At 40.9% G+C, this 15,572-nt stretch overlaps 1 protein-coding gene across 2 annotated transcripts in view; it reads left to right on the forward strand.

Annotated features, from left to right (window-relative positions):
• Prkch (protein kinase C eta) overlaps positions 1-15,572 on the forward strand; it is a 204,188-nt gene that overhangs the window by 97,740 nt on the left and 90,876 nt on the right. For both annotated transcript variants that reach the window (XM_010605735.1, XM_033766702.1), the window contains exons 3-4: positions 10,876-11,026; positions 13,240-13,274. In XM_010605735.1, the coding sequence (XP_010604037.1) occupies positions 10,876-11,026; positions 13,240-13,274 (186 nt within the window). The remainder of the gene's footprint in view (positions 1-10,875; positions 11,027-13,239; positions 13,275-15,572) is intronic.

The following is a 15,572-nucleotide window of genomic DNA, read 5'->3' on the forward strand; positions in this document are numbered from 1 at the left end:
TGATATTTTAGCTGATTTCAAAAATACTCCAGCAGATGAAGGTATTTTACTTTTTGTCCAGCTTTTTGGAATATTCTTATATATTTATCTATTTTTCCTGATAAAGTATAAACTCTTTCTCAAGGCTGCAGACTAGGTTAGTATGGTAGTAGAAAAAGAAATCTAGACTTTTGTCAGTGTGATATTTTAGCTGATTTCAAAAATACTCCAGCAGATGAAGGTATTTTACTTTTTGTCCAGCTTTTTGGAATATTCTTATATATTTATCTATTTTTCCTGATAAAGTATAAACTCTTTCTCAAGGCTGCAGACTAGGTTAGTATGGTAGTAGAAAAAGAAATCTAGACTTTTGTCAGTGTGATATTTTAGCTGATTTCAAAAATACTCCAGCAGATGAAGGTATTTTACTTTTTGTCCAGCTTTTTGGAATATTCTTATATATTTATCTATTTTTCCTGATAAAGTATAAACTCTTTCTCAAGGCTGCAGACTAGGTTAGTATGGTAGTAGAAAAAGAAATCTAGACTTTTGTCAGTGTGATATTTTAGCTGATTTCAAAAATACTCCAGCAGATGAAGGTATTTTACTTTTTGTCCAGCTTTTTGGAATATTCTTATATATTTATCTATTTTTCCTGATAAAGTATAAACTCTTTCTCAAGGCTGCAGACTAGGTTAGTATGGTAGTAGAAAAAGAAATCTAGACTTTTGTCAGTGTGATATTTTAGCTGATTTCAAAAATACTCCAGCAGATGAAGGTATTTTACTTTTTGTCCAGCTTTTTGGAATATTCTTATATATTTATCTATTTTTCCTGATAAAGTATAAACTCTTTCTCAAGGCTGCAGACTAGGTTAGTATGGCAGTAGAAAAAGAAACCCTTGAATAGGCTTTAAGAGGATCCACTTGTCCCTGGCCAGTGAACTATCTCATTCTGATGGCAGAAGGATGAAAACAACAGATTGAAAAGGATGGAATGGATCACAAATCCGGACATCTGTTTCCCTTAGAAGTTCAATCCTTGCCTGTATCAATCTTGTTTATATTGTTTTTTTAAATCAAACAAGTTTAACTTCTTCATTCTTAATTTAATTCTAGTTTGTTTAACTCATGATGCAGATGTGGAAAAAAAAAATCAACATGGCACCCAAGATGTATGAATTCAAGTTGCTGACAGTTTTAATCTTCTGATAGAGTGACCATATAATATAAATGACTTTGGTTAAAAAAGCTGTCTCTTTGTCCCCAGACCCATAAGAAAAAGAAGGTAGCCGAGGTGCCCGTTAGTGTTTCAGGAAGTTTGGTGGTATGATAAAGATGTGTTGCCTTCAGAGGTAGGTAAATTGGTCCGTTTACCATGAGCAGCAGTGCCACAGTTATAAAAATTGTAATTAAAAAAAAAAAACACACACAAGCAAGGTAGCATTGCTGTCCTCCCAGTGACGTAGTTGAAGAAGGAAATGATTAGGCTTCGTGTTCCTCATGGCTAATATTCTGTAAGATTCATCTAAAATCATAAATCAGGACCTTGAGAGCTTAGAAGGGATCTTAGATATCTCTTAGTGGGAAAAAGAAAATGAAAAGTCGAAAGGGAAGTGGAATAAACCCAACTAAAGGGCAGGATTCGTTTAGTTCTCAGCAGGAAACACATGTTTATCTAGAAAAGACTTTGGTTGGATAGGCTGTTTGTATAAGAATATTTTCTTATGAGGAAGGAAGACCAACCTGGGCTGGGAGGCTGGGGTCGCCATGGAGAGAGCAGTTTCTAAGCTTCACGTAAATGAGAAAAACAGATTTTCAGTACTGAACTCCTGTGTTTATCAGGTCTGCTAATACTATTGGATGACTTTTAAGTTATGATGTGTACTCATTTTATGAGAGACGATTAAATGGTAACTTTAGTATTAAGAATTCTAGCTACAAAAATAGAAATAGTAACTTTAAAAAAGATACAAAGATGTTTTGGTTGGAAATTAGCATGGTGTCATTAATTTATATCCAGTCAGTGTATATGCTTGGCGTGTTCACCAAGGTATTCAGTAATTATTTGTATGGATAAGATGATTTTTAAAAGAAACTTTTCCTGATAGTTTTATTTTTCATTTTCCACAGTGCTCATATATTATCTTTTGTCTCAGTTACTTGCTTATTACTGGGACAAAATACCCAACACACACAGATTAAAGGTGGAAAGGTTTCCATTTAACTCACAGTTTGTAGAGGTTTCAGTCTGTACTTGGCTGGCTCCAAGACAGGGCAGCATGGCACAGGAGCAAGGCAGAGGAGAAACAGTCCTTTGCAGGGCAGGCGGGAAGCAGCAAAACTTCTTTCTTTCCCTTTTTATTTGATCCAGGATACAAGCCTATTATTTGGTGCCACCCACACCCAGGATGGTCTTCCTTCTTCAGTTAGTCCATTACCCACACCTAGAACTACGCTGCACCAATCGATGGACTGATAAAGCATCATAGAACAATGATCCAGTCACTCCTAAAAGCCCCACCTACCATTGCGTGAGGCTTTGGGGAACATCTGCATAATACTATAAGAATAATCTCTTTATAAAGAAGAACAACACCAAAAGAAAAAAAATCTGACACATTCTTTCTGCTCTAGCAACTACAGCCACACTGTAGCTGCATGGTCCTCTTACATTACCTTTAAAAGATGTCAGGAGGACAAAAGCTCATGAATAGGGCTTTTCTCCCAGTTAAATTTAATAATAAAGAATATAAGTGAAATGTTCAGATCATTGGAAAATGCCTCCATTTTAAGCACATAAAACCAAGATACATAAGTTCCCTTAAGCTTGGAGCTGACATTACTACTGTTTTGAAATATTTTTCATATAGGGTGACTATCAGGGTTGTGATAGAGCTGTATCCCCAAATGATGCTGTCCAAATTTGATGGAGCAGGAGCACTTTTTCTTGTCACCGTAAAGCCTAGTGGTGACAATTCACTGAGGAATGTTTAACTTTCCTTTTTTAAAAACTAAAGGATGAGGAAGTAGCAGCTGGAAGCCTATTTATGGATGAAATCAATGGCAGAAAAAGAAATTTTGTTGAATCACAAATAGTTGTAGATTCATAAAAGAAATGTTTGTAGGCATTCATAACATTGTTTATAGGAGGGAACTACAAGATTCTTATAATTGAATAAACAGAGGACAGGAGGGAATTTCTGTCATTAAATTAGGCGTTGTCAGAAAGAAATTGGTCCAGTAATAGTGGAAGATTATCATAGCAAAAATGTTTCTTATAAACTTCATTCCATAAAAAACTTGAAGAAGTTTACATAAAATATACACAGCAATAAAGTATAAATAAGAAACCAGAACCATGGGAAGTATCGATTTTCTACTATAGCAAGTACTGTAGATATCCCATCCATATTTTCTTTCAGTCCGCACAAAAAAGCTGGAAATTCTGGCGAATTAGTGCCCCTTTTCTCCTGAGGCCACCATCAGCTGATGACGGTGAAGGATGGGGGCTGGAGGGTAATTCTTAGTTTTGTTGTCCCCAATCAGGTTCTACCAACTCTTTGAGAGCCCCTAAAGGGGCTGAGTCTTAGTTACCCACCCTGGAAACCCGCTCAGTGATATGCTTGTTGTGGGTTTCTTTTCCTTCCCTCTCTCACTTCTGTAAACCTCTGTTGCTTCATGGAATTATTTCCCCAGTTGTCTCTCGAATCTGTTGGGGATTTAGGATCCCACGTAGATACTAAAATCCATGAATGCCCAAGTCCCTTGTATCAAGTAGCGTAATATTTGCATCTAGTCTGCGCACACCCTGCTGTGTACTTTGCATCCTTTCTATTAGTTATGATACCTATGTAATGTGAAGCCTTTGTAAATAGTTGTTATACTGCTGTTTGGAAAACATGACAAGGAAGCTTGTACGTGTTCTGTAGAGATGCATTTCCTTTCCAGTTATTTTCGATCTCAGGTTGAATCTGTGGATGAGGAACCCATAGATGTGGAGGGCTGGCTATGCTTGCAAATTAAGAATTTTCTCAAGCTGTCTAGGAAATCTGTATACCAAGAGATGTAGGACAGACTAGCACAAAGACACACAGTAAGAGAGGGAGGATCTGAAGGTGACTCTCAGGTCTGTTGTCTGGGTGACTCCCTGGGTAGTGGCACTGTTACCTAGGAGGAAGAGTGGATTGAAGAGGCGGGGCAGAGGGTTACGCCCAGCACATATGAAGTTTAGGTGCTATGGAGGTACGTAGGAGCCTGAGAGGCTATTGAGAAATAGTGTAGTAGCTAGAAGCCAGAGCGAGCTCGTGTTGTTGAGTCTTCCTTGTACAGGCAAGGGTCAGCAGTCAAGGGGAGGAATTTGAGCTCTAAAAGAATGGATGAGTATCCAGAAAGACCAGAAGAGTGGTGTACAAAGAACCACGGGACAAACATGTTTAAAGATTTGGTGGAAGAGAAGAGCCAGTGGAGGGGAAGGAAAGAGAATCGGCGAATACGACGAAGCAGGCGCTTTGCTGGAGCCAGGGCCCAGGAGGAAGAGAGTTAGTGCCACGGAGTCGGAATGGATCCCACATGTGAAGAGGGAAAGGCGATGAGAGGAAGCTGGGAGGCCGAGGCTCTCTCCTCACAACGCGGTCAGAGGCACCTTCCGCGGCTGCGATGGAACTGGTTCCATTTCAGAGGGCTGCACGCAGGCGTTCTGTTCTGAGCCTCTTTCTGCGGGCCGACGAGGCTGGAGTGACAGGTGAGAATGGGCACAGCTTTCATGAGTGCCATGAACCCTCAGCCCTTCTTCCGAGAGGCAGTTGCATGACAAAGTGTCTTTACATTTCGCCTTCCTCCAGTCCTCAAGGTGGTCGGTGTGCGTAGGCTGAGCTTCCTCGAGGAAGCCAAATCCTTGAGAAACATCTGCGTACAGTTGGGACCCACTCTGTTGGGGTTTGTAAATCACTGTGAGTCACATGGCTGGTTATGCGCTTCGAAAAACACAGAAGGGTCTGTTACTCAGTACCCCTGGAGGGCTCTCACTGCCTTTTCTGAATGCCAAGACCTTCAGTGTCACATTCGTGCCACAAGTCCATGGAACCTGGTCTCCGTCCTGGGTCACCAAATTCTCCTTCCTCTTCTCCAGCAACTACCATCAGTCTCTTCAGGAAGTCTCCATGACTAATCAGAGGACTAAATCTGCAACTCTTCACTCAGCACCCACGGAGAGCTCCCACCCACTGGAGCAGCGTAGTGAAAGCTCATTTAAGTTGCCTCTCAGCTTGGTGCACGTCCCAGTCTTACTCCAGTTATATCGTTATTGTCCCAGGCAGGGATCATCTATATTTACATTTTTGCGCATCATTCTTTATGCAAGCGGCTGTGTGATCTGATGGTGGCCTATGCAGTCTGTTTGCTAATATTACACAAACGTCTCTTGCTGCATTCTCGCCTTACCTTTCAGATGTGTATTTTAGAGACATAAATAAACGTGATACTTTCTGGTTCTTTCTTGACTAGTCATGTAATTAATTCCAAGGATTTCCTGTTTTTCTCACAGTTGTTCCCTCCCGTGTGCAACAAATGATAAAACAACTATCTCAGGAAGAAGGAAAAAAAAAAAAAGACACATGATAGTTTTGCTCAGTGTTCACTAATAGTAAACAGAGTCTGGCATCCGGACTTGTATCATTGGCGGCAGGACCTCACTTAACCTTACTGTTAGTTTGTGTTTCCAGAGAATGTGTTACTTTCCAGGAACTCCAGATGGCCAGACCCAGTGTCAATGAAGGACAAAGCATAGTGGGGGATTATCCAGGAGCTGTGGGATAAAAGCAGGAGTGGAAGAATCTTGTGTTAGTTCTGGAATAAGCTAGCTACACAAATCTTGTAAACATCATCTAACATCCCTGTGTATTGATTTCCTAGATAATCATTCCACTGCTAGACAATCAAACAACTGAATTAAAAATGCTTTCTATTCCTAGAACCCTCTGACAGCATGAAGTAAGGGTTTAAACAACATGAATAGTAGATAACAGTTACTGCCTGGCAGGTACTTTCCCAACAGTGGCATTAACTCACGAAGTGCTCTCAGTGGGCCCGTGAAGGAACATACTTTTCATACTCTCTAGATGAGGGCACTCAGACAGGGGAGGTTAAACAGTGTGCCAAGGTCACCAGCTTTAAGGAGAAGCATCAGGAGTCACCACAGGCTTCAGGTCCAGAACCTCACTGCCCCACTTCCCTGCCCATTATTAGAAGGGCTGATCAGCCTCCAGGGCACCTCAGGTGCATGATGCCTGTCTGTCTAGGCCAGCTCAGCTTAACAGAGTTGCACTGTATTTACACTTAGAGTTATATCCTTCATGCATTTTATATCAGTAGTCCTGGAAATTGAGACGTGCCATGCTGTCCACTTTCTCCCTGGTTAAATTTGCTTATTATCATTTGAAAATTAGAAACTACAATTCATGTCTTTACCCCCATCAGAATGCTGCAGAAGTATTCCCAGATATGCATTTCTGCTGCTGTCATCTAAAACCTTAGATTCAGATGGATAGAATAAAAGACCAAAGAGGGTGAAGTATTTACCTTTTTTGAGATAAAGCTGAATCTTTATAGAGATTTCCAAGTCAAGTTTCTCCACCACACACCCTCACGTGACCAGTGCAAGTTTCAGTTCAGCACAACTGGCTGCAAATAAAAACTCACTCCAGGTTTTTGGGTGACTCCCAGTGGCTTGGCCACTCTTTTATTCACAAAACATGTGTCTGGGATGGCATGGAATAGGAATTGAGTTAAGAATAGTTCATTATATTCCACACAGTCACTCTCACCCTGCTGGTGGGATGGCTTGTCACAGCCAACCCCGGTGTGGCAGATCCGCAGATCTATCAGGACATGGGCCACCGACCTCTGGAGACTGGAATGTGAGTCTCCCTGGCAGTACACAGGGCCGGTCTCTTCTGTACTTAGGAGGCACCAGACATCCCAGCAGCCAAAGTTGTGGTGCAAGTTTTGGCTGCAGAGCACGTTAGGGTTGCCTGACATGTCTGACTAAAATGTGATCTGAAAGATTTCTCACAGCCCCAGTTGGTTTAAGGCACAACACGATTCAGTAGTCTTTTATGGTCTTCTAACTCAATCCTGAGTAAACAGGAAGTTGTGTAAAAATGAGGAAGCTCCCTCCGAACTCTGGACCACTGTCAGGTGGGGTCTAGGTCTGTGTTTGAGTGAACAGTGTGCAGGCAGGGAGCTCTTTCTTCCTGCTCACGGTGTCATCAAGAGAATGGTGACACTGGAAGCCAGGGGGCCCTGCTATTTCTTTTTTTATTGGACAGATGTCTTGCATGTTCCAGGGTGTTGGTGAACAGGAGCATGAGTTTGTACACTTGCCCTTTAAACAGATAAGATGCACGTGTGCAGATGTATGCTGAGACAGGGAGAGTGGAGTTGCAAGTCCATGCCTGGGGTCAGGTGTGTGGGAGGCATCTGAGACAGAGGTGAAACAGAAGGGCCCCAGCCAGGCGTAGTGCCACACCTCCAATCACAGCACTGCAGGAGTCAGGATCACAGGTTCAAACCCAGCCAGGGAAACTTAGTCACTTAGTGAGACCCTGTCCCAAAATACAAAATAGAAAAAGGTCTGGGGAATAGCTTAATTTGGAGGACCTGTGTCCAGTCCGCAGTAGGGGAGAGAAAGAGACAGAGACATAGACTGAGACAGGCACACAGAGAAAGGCAGAGACAGACAGGGATCCCACAGAGTTGTGGGGTTAGGAAGAAAACTGAGGTGTACTTCGGGCCACTCTGGGGCAGGTAAGGAGCATTTGACTTGGCTAAGGATTTGGGGGAAGTCACTCAGGCTCGCAGGCAGATAGGATAAAAATAAATCTAAGTTAACTAGTTGAGGGGAAACTAGGCAAGTGTTTTCTAGACAAGGCCAAAGGCAGGAGCAGGGGTTTCAGGACATGAACAGGGTGGTAGAGAGCCATGAGCAGCTTTTTCCCAAGTCTTTCTAGTTAGAAGGAGTTAACTGGAAAATTCATAGGTCATGAGACTACTATGGCAGTAGCAGTTGCAGGAAGAAAAAAAAAAGATTCAATTCATGAAATATTAAAAATACAAGTAAGCTGACCTTTCAGCAAATCTTTATAGTTTTAAAGGATTAAACAGGTAAATTCTTGGTAATTAGACCTCCAGGGAGAATTCACTTTGCATCTGGGTATGATAAGTATTTAGTAATTCAATACGAGTATGGCCTTGGCTTGTATTGAGTTGGGTCTCGGGCTGGTGATCACCTAGGCTAGATATGGGGTGATACCTTTAGTATAATGTTACCCCTGCCAACCAAGGCACAAACTGTTTTACTTGGGGGTTACTAGTACCTTCTGGAAGTCATGGAGAGAAGCAGTACAGTATGATGGCTGTCCTTACGCCGTTCTTGTCTAAAAAGAAGGAACATGTCAGGAATAATGATTGTGACACTGTCTTCATAGGGCTGGTGATGAGGATATATTTTATCTTCTTGAGTCAGACAGGAAACCTGAGAATGAAAAGTAATAAAGTGGCTTGTCAAAGATGGTACACGTGCCAAACACAGAGTGAAGCAGGTATAATTTTAACTGTGCTCAAGCCACTAAAGGTATTAGTTACTTAGCAGATTAGGCTATTTCTGCATTTTGTTCTTTGGAATTTCTACTGGAGACTCCCCTTTTTTGGGAGCAGCTTCTTTTTGTGCAGCTCAGGCTGTCCTTAATATCTTCGGCTTCAGTGATCGTTCTGTTTCAACTTCTTGAGTACCTGGATCTGTAGGAGCATGATGGCACATTCCTGAAATCCCAGCCCTCTGGGAGACAAATGGATCACAAATTCGAAGCCATCTTGGGCAATTTAGACCCTGTGTGAAAATAAAAAAGGACTCGGGCTGTAGCTCAGTGTAAAGGCCCTGGGTTCCATCCCCAGTACCTCCTGGTGTCCCCCTAAGAGATAGCATATATATTCTGGCTTACTGTTGTTTTTATCAAAACAAAAAGTTCAGATTGCTTGCTGAATGAAAGGAAATGCGTGTTTAAAGCACTGATGGGCACTGTCAAATTGGTCTCCAAAAGAATTATTCCTAAGATAGTCAAGGTGTTTGACTGCTACTGCAAGCCTCCTTTTGTGCTAGATGGTTTGACTGCTGCCTCTTTCAATCCTTGGAAAAACTGCAGGAAGAAAGTGCCACCTGGTTTGTACATGGGAACCCGCCGGCTTCGTGAGGAAGACAGAAAGAGCCACTGCGGGTGGGCCAGCACCAGAGCCCATTTATGCTCCTCCCAGCCCTTGTCCAAATTTGCACAATTCTTTTAATATTAATGTAAGATGCAGAGCATGACTTAACTGTGAGTGTTTAAAGTGCCCATCATGCATGGGATTGGATATCGTGGCATGCCGATTGGCTATTGGCATTTATAGTTTTAGGAAGTTACCTCTTCATATCCTTGGGCCAATTTTTACTGAATTCTTCAGCCTTTGTCTTACTGATTCCTCTGTTTTATAAATAGGAATCCTTTGTTATGTGTCACAGATCCTTTTCTCCCTTAATTTATTTCTTCCAGCTTTCTGCTTTTTTGTCTTTTGCCAGTTAGAACTTTAAATTTCTTAAATTGCAAATTCTGTGAAGCACTTAACGGCTTCAGAGTTATCTTAATCCTATCCTAGGATGGAACATTTTTCTGCTTTGTTTTCTATAATTTTTTGTTACATGTATTTAAGATTATTTTAGAAATCGAGTTCAAAGTCATAGCCAGAGAGGAGAAATGGGTTCTGGGTTTCATTAAGAGAGGATGATTATAGTTAATGACATATTGCATAATTCAAAATAGTCAGAGAAGAAGATTTTGAATGTTCTCCTCTCAAAGACATGGTAAATGTTTGAGATGATGGACAACCTAAGTATTCTAAGTTGGTCAGTGCACCGTGGACAAATGTACTGGACCACAGCAGTATACGCCACAAAAGTGTAGTTATTATCTGTCCCTTGGAAAAAAAAGAAAAAAAAGCAAACCTGTTTCTTCCAGCTTTGAACCTATTAGAAAATGATTATACGAGCCCCCAAGTTTCCATGCATCAATGATTTATTTAAAAGCACTGTTGGGGACACAAGTTTTTTTGGTTTGGTTTGGTTTGGTTTGGTTTTGGTACTGGGGATCAAACTCCGGGACCTTCCACTTGCGAGGCAGGAGGTAACACCACTGAGCTAAATCCCCGGCCTCCACAAGTTTTATTTATGAGTCTCCAGTCTCTGCATACATTGGAAAAATTCTAGTATAATTACATGGAAGACATCATTTACTATCCTTTGAAGATACGCCATTTTCAGCCTTCAAATGAGAAGCCATTATTTTAAAAATATAAAGCTGGAAAACTTTGTACTGTTCTCAGGTTGTTTTCTCCCTAGTTCATGCCTACAGAGGTGGTTCTGTACCAGGACTCTCATGGCCCGGGCTGCAGGCAGCCTGCTCATCTGGTTTGTGAGGATGCCAGAAGTAAAGGGAATAAATAATAACTCTCACAAGCCATCAGTTACAGCCTGTGTTTGACCTGAGATCTGAGACAACTCGACAGGTTGTAGGAGACCACGTCGGTGTCACACACTGGGACCTAGGACCCTTAGAAACTCCTGGTCTGTGCTGGGAGACTGGGACAGTCATAACCAGGCAATGGGATCTTTGGTTCCAGGTCCAACCTTAACAGTAAGAGTCCTAAGATCTTTAGGAAAGCATGATAGTTTTGCAAGATGTTCTGAGTCTTGGAAAAGGAAAAAATAATTCAGGGGATATTTTAACTTTCAGACTTGCTCGTACATTAAGAGTAGTTAGATTTGTTACCCATTTTTTTCTTTTTTGTCCTTTCTTCGAATATACAGCCACTCACCAGAGAGACCGAATCTTCAAACATTTTACCAGGAAGCGCCAAAGGGCTATGCGAAGGCGAGTCCACCAGATCAATGGACACAAGTTCATGGCCACATACCTGAGGCAGCCCACCTACTGCTCCCACTGCAGGGAGTTTATCTGGTAAGAGATGCCCCAGCTTCCCTCCTGAATGCCTCTCTCGGAGAAACTTCTTTTGGTTCTGTGTGATAATCACACAAAAGCATGATGATCAAGAATCACTTTTAGGATCTGAGCATTGTGTTCTCTTCTCATATGTGGACCTGGGAATTTTAATTCCTATCTCCCCTGCCCCCCCAAAAAATACTAACGAAATTCCCTAAATAGTTTCTATATCCAAGTTTTAGATATTTATTTCTTAACCATTTCATTAAAGGTATTAATGAGTCATGAACTTACCAAAAAGCATGAATCAGAGAAGCAGATTAGTCAATAAGGAGATAATCAATAAACTAAATAATCTGCCTGGGAGAAAGAAAAGTCATCGGTATTGTTTTTAAGAAGACATGAATTATGTGATGCTAAGAAAATTAGTTGTTACAGGAAAACTAAGTGCCCTGTACCTTCAGTGTAGAAGGTAGTAGCCATAAATGACTTTATACTGAAGTCTAATCCTTGGCTATTAGGAACTAACATAGTTGAGAGATTACCTAGATACTGGGGCAGTGTCTTAAAGTATATAAAACTGAATCTTAGTTTCCGTGTCAAATCTATGGTTGTTTGCATTTAGAGGCAACATTAGAAACAGTTACTTTCAGTTGGAGGCAACATGAAGCATATTTACTGTATTTAGAAAGGGAATAACACTACCTCACACACACATCTCAGAAGGGGAGACAGTGTAGTAATGTAAAAAGAGACCTGTGCTTCTGATAACACACTTTAATCGCTTTGTTTAAGGAAGGCAAAGTGCTTAATTCAGACCAGTTTCTGAATATTGATCAATTTGTACTTTGTTTTTTGTGGTTACTTTGGGTTTTTACCTTTTAGTTGTGAGAACTCAGTGCTAGTTAGTTAGTTTGTGGCATTTTTAGCAAGAGTAGAATCCTAAGGCCTTAAATGAACTATTGATACAAAGTGCACCAGTGCCATACTATTTATAGTCTTTAGAAAAAAATTCCTATTAACATTGTCTGAGAAAATGAGCACCTCTGGCATCTTTGAGCTGTGTCCCCCTTGAGGGCAGGCCTTCCTCTCCAGTTAGCCCTAGTCCCACCCGTCTTCCCAGTTTGCTTTTCCTAAGGGTGCTGCCCTACTTCCTTTTATTTTCTGTTTTCTTTTTGGTGTGCAACCTCCTTGGCTCCTGAAAGAAACTGTGCTGCCGACATCTGACCTCAACAGATGTTCTTGATAGAAACTTACTTGCTAATTCCACTCCCTCCTCTTAGGATACTGATTATGCGTGTGGACTCTGAGTCATTCAGTCACATCACCTACTGGGTATGTGAATTGAATGCAGTTCTGTAACCTACCTACTAGTGTCTTCTCATCTACAAGACAGAGACAGTAATTTTATTTTATTGATATAGCAAACTTTTAGAGAGCACTGAAAGTGCCAGGCACCTCTACATACGCATTTCCATCTTTGATAATCCCACGAAGCAGGTGCTGTTCTCATTATTCCCTTTTATAGATGAGAAAACTTGAAGGAGTAACCAGCTTGCCCCCGCCTACACCACTGGCTTCAGTGTTTATGTCCGTGACCACGTGTGTTCCGTCCCTCGGCTTTCTGTGAGGATTAGATGAGCTCACGCACAGTCTGCTTCCTCCTCCGAGTTTAGTACAACTGTGGTGGTCTGTGTTAAAGAGAAGGAGACTGTCACCACTGTCACCCTAAGGAGAGACGGCAGTCGAGGCCGTGGCAGGGAAGGCACCTACGATGCCTTGCTGGGGACTGCGGGAGTGGTGTGGGCACGGGGAAGAGGGAGTGTGCTGTCCTCAGTGTAGTCCGTGTGTGTGTGTGTGTGTGTGTGTGTGTGTGTGTGTGTGGCTGAGATGCGGTCACCTGCAGACAAGCACCTCCTTCCTTCAGGACTTGGGGTTGCCGCAGATGGAGGCAGAGGGCCATGATTGTCACCCCCCTTCATGGCACCTGGAGGGTTCGAAGCTTAATGGATTTGAATGGATTCTTGTTCTTAAGGCATTCTTTGTGTCTCATGGTCACGAACGAGGTAACAAAGGAAGATTCAAAAGCCACGTCATCCTTGTCTCCTCACAGAAATTACGTTTTTGTGAAGGAACAGGGGATGAAGTTTCTTTGTTTAAGGACTGTAATTATAAAAGGTTATTGCTGTAATATTTGACTGATGGCAAATTTTTTCTCTCATTTTGAACAGGGGAGTATTTGGGAAACAGGGTTATCAATGCCAAGGTAAGAAAACATTTTAAAAACCATGTTTAATCTTGTTTTTATGTTAAAAAATATATCCAGGGAAAACAGGATACAGTCCATTAATAGTGTGATGAATAACTCTCTTTAGCTCAAAGGAGACCCTCCTGTAATTGTAAATCATTAGTTTTGGTTAAATCTTGGCCATAACATAGAAAAGATATTTATATTTCTGAAGACAGAACACTCAGTAAAGTTTGTCTAAAGTCGGTATCTGCAGTAACACACAAGTGCTGGAAGGTGGAGCCATTTTGAGAGCATAGCCTTGAATCTCAAAGACACATTTTTTGTTTTTTTACATTGCGTTGTCAAGAGGGGTGAAATAGCACAATTCTATCTTGCTGTACCTCCTTAGAGAATACAAACTATTATTTGATTTTTTAAAAGAAATTTCTAATTTCAAAAAAATGTGAGAATTGCTCAAAGTTAAGCAGCTAATGATCTCATTACACACTAAATTTATTTTATTTTCATAGTTGTAAGACAAAACCAATGTACTAGTATTCCAGCACCATTGGGAGACCCCTTACTCAGGGCACTTGGCCAAGCAGGTTCAGGTGGGCTTATCTGGTCCTCCCTTACTATTGGTTTAAGCTTTGTCACACAGTTTACACACACAGTACCCTTTGTTTTTACTTTTGCTGCACAAATAATTGACAAAATAGCACTCTGTGTTCTAGAGAAGTAGCCTACGTGTAAATAAGGAAATCCTGCCTTCTCTTCTGGAGGAGGAGAAGTAAAACTTTATCTCCCCCAATGATGAATGTAACTGTACTGTAATACTTTAAAAGTACCAGTAAACTCAATTAAAAGAAAACATTATCTCCCTTAGAGGAAGTGAATAATACATTTTTGTGGATCTAATTTTGACTTTAGTATGTATAAAAGTTTTCATTGAATTCTCAACATTAGAAAAACTGAATGTGTAATCAATACAACAGTAGTATTGACATCTACGCTGTTAATTCAGTCTTCAATGAGAAGACTTGTCCTGAACAGTACTACTCTGCAGCCCGGACCTCCCTAGCACCAGGGCTCTGCCGAATTGTGACCTACCCTTCTTACACATACCAGGAAAAGTTGGAAACGCTGGATAGACAATGTTATAGTTCCAAAATTAAAATATATGTTTTAGAATGTGCCTCTGCTGCTTTCATTTCCTCTTTAGCTTATAGTGCTAGGGTGTTTGATGGTCTGACATTCAGAGGGTCACCTGCTGCTTAAAGAGTAGGAAAGTGCATAGATCAGGTGACCTGAGAATACTTTTGTTCACATCTTGCCAAGGGATATCAAACCAAATGCCTAGTTGCAAAGAGATATACCATGCACATGCTGATCAAAAGCAAGCCAGAGTAAGTATTCCAGACAAAGCAGAATTCAGAGCAAGGAACATTTTCAGGGATAAAGGAGGGCATTATGTAATTAATAACGGGGTCACAACAGTGCTTAACGTATGTGTCTAACAATAGGCATCCAAATATGCGAGACAAAAATGGAACTCAAGGAGAAGCAGCCAAGTCTGCTAGTAAAGTTGGAGACCTACATCTCCGAGGGATTGAAGGGCTCAGCAGGCAGAAATTTGACCTAAACAGCACCGTCAGAGTTTGATCAAATTGACATTTTTGGAACACACCGTCCCACAAAACAGGCGGATGACATATTCTTCTCAAGCTCACTGGAACATTTACCAACACAAGCCACATTCTGTGCCATAAAACCACCTTAACACATGTAAAAGAACAGAAGTCATAAAACAATCTTTTTCTAACCACAGTGGAATTTAACTAGAAATCAATAATAGAAAGAGCTGGAAACCCCAAAAATATTTGGACATTGAACAGCACTTTCTAAATAACACAATGAATCAGAGACTGAAGAAGATGTCTCTTTTGAATTTTGAAATGAAAATTAAATATAATTTATAAAAATATGTGGAATACAGTGAATGCACTACTCAGGTGAACACTGATGGCATTAGTACTCATAAGAGAAAAAAAGAAAAATTTAAATTAATAATGTAAATCTCTACCTTAGGAAACCAGAGAAAGAGGAGAAATTTATGCCTAAGGTGGGCAGTAGAAAAATGGTAAACTTGGAGCAGAAATCAGTGAAGTTGAAAACAGGAAGATCTAAGCAACTAAAAGTTGCTTTTTTTGAAAAGATCAATAAAACTGATACATTTCTAGTCAGTCTAACCAATTTTTTTTTTAAAGCCTCATTTGAAAGGTGGTTTTGGAATCCCTTTGTCTAAAAGGTCCGTTCTCTGGACCCTGACAGCGC

Source organism: Fukomys damarensis, unplaced genomic scaffold (assembly GCF_012274545.1).
Source record: "Fukomys damarensis isolate Sample0158 unplaced genomic scaffold, DMR_v1.0_HiC HiC_scaffold_21, whole genome shotgun sequence".
In the NCBI taxonomy this organism is placed as follows: domain Eukaryota; kingdom Metazoa; phylum Chordata; class Mammalia; order Rodentia; family Bathyergidae; genus Fukomys; species Fukomys damarensis.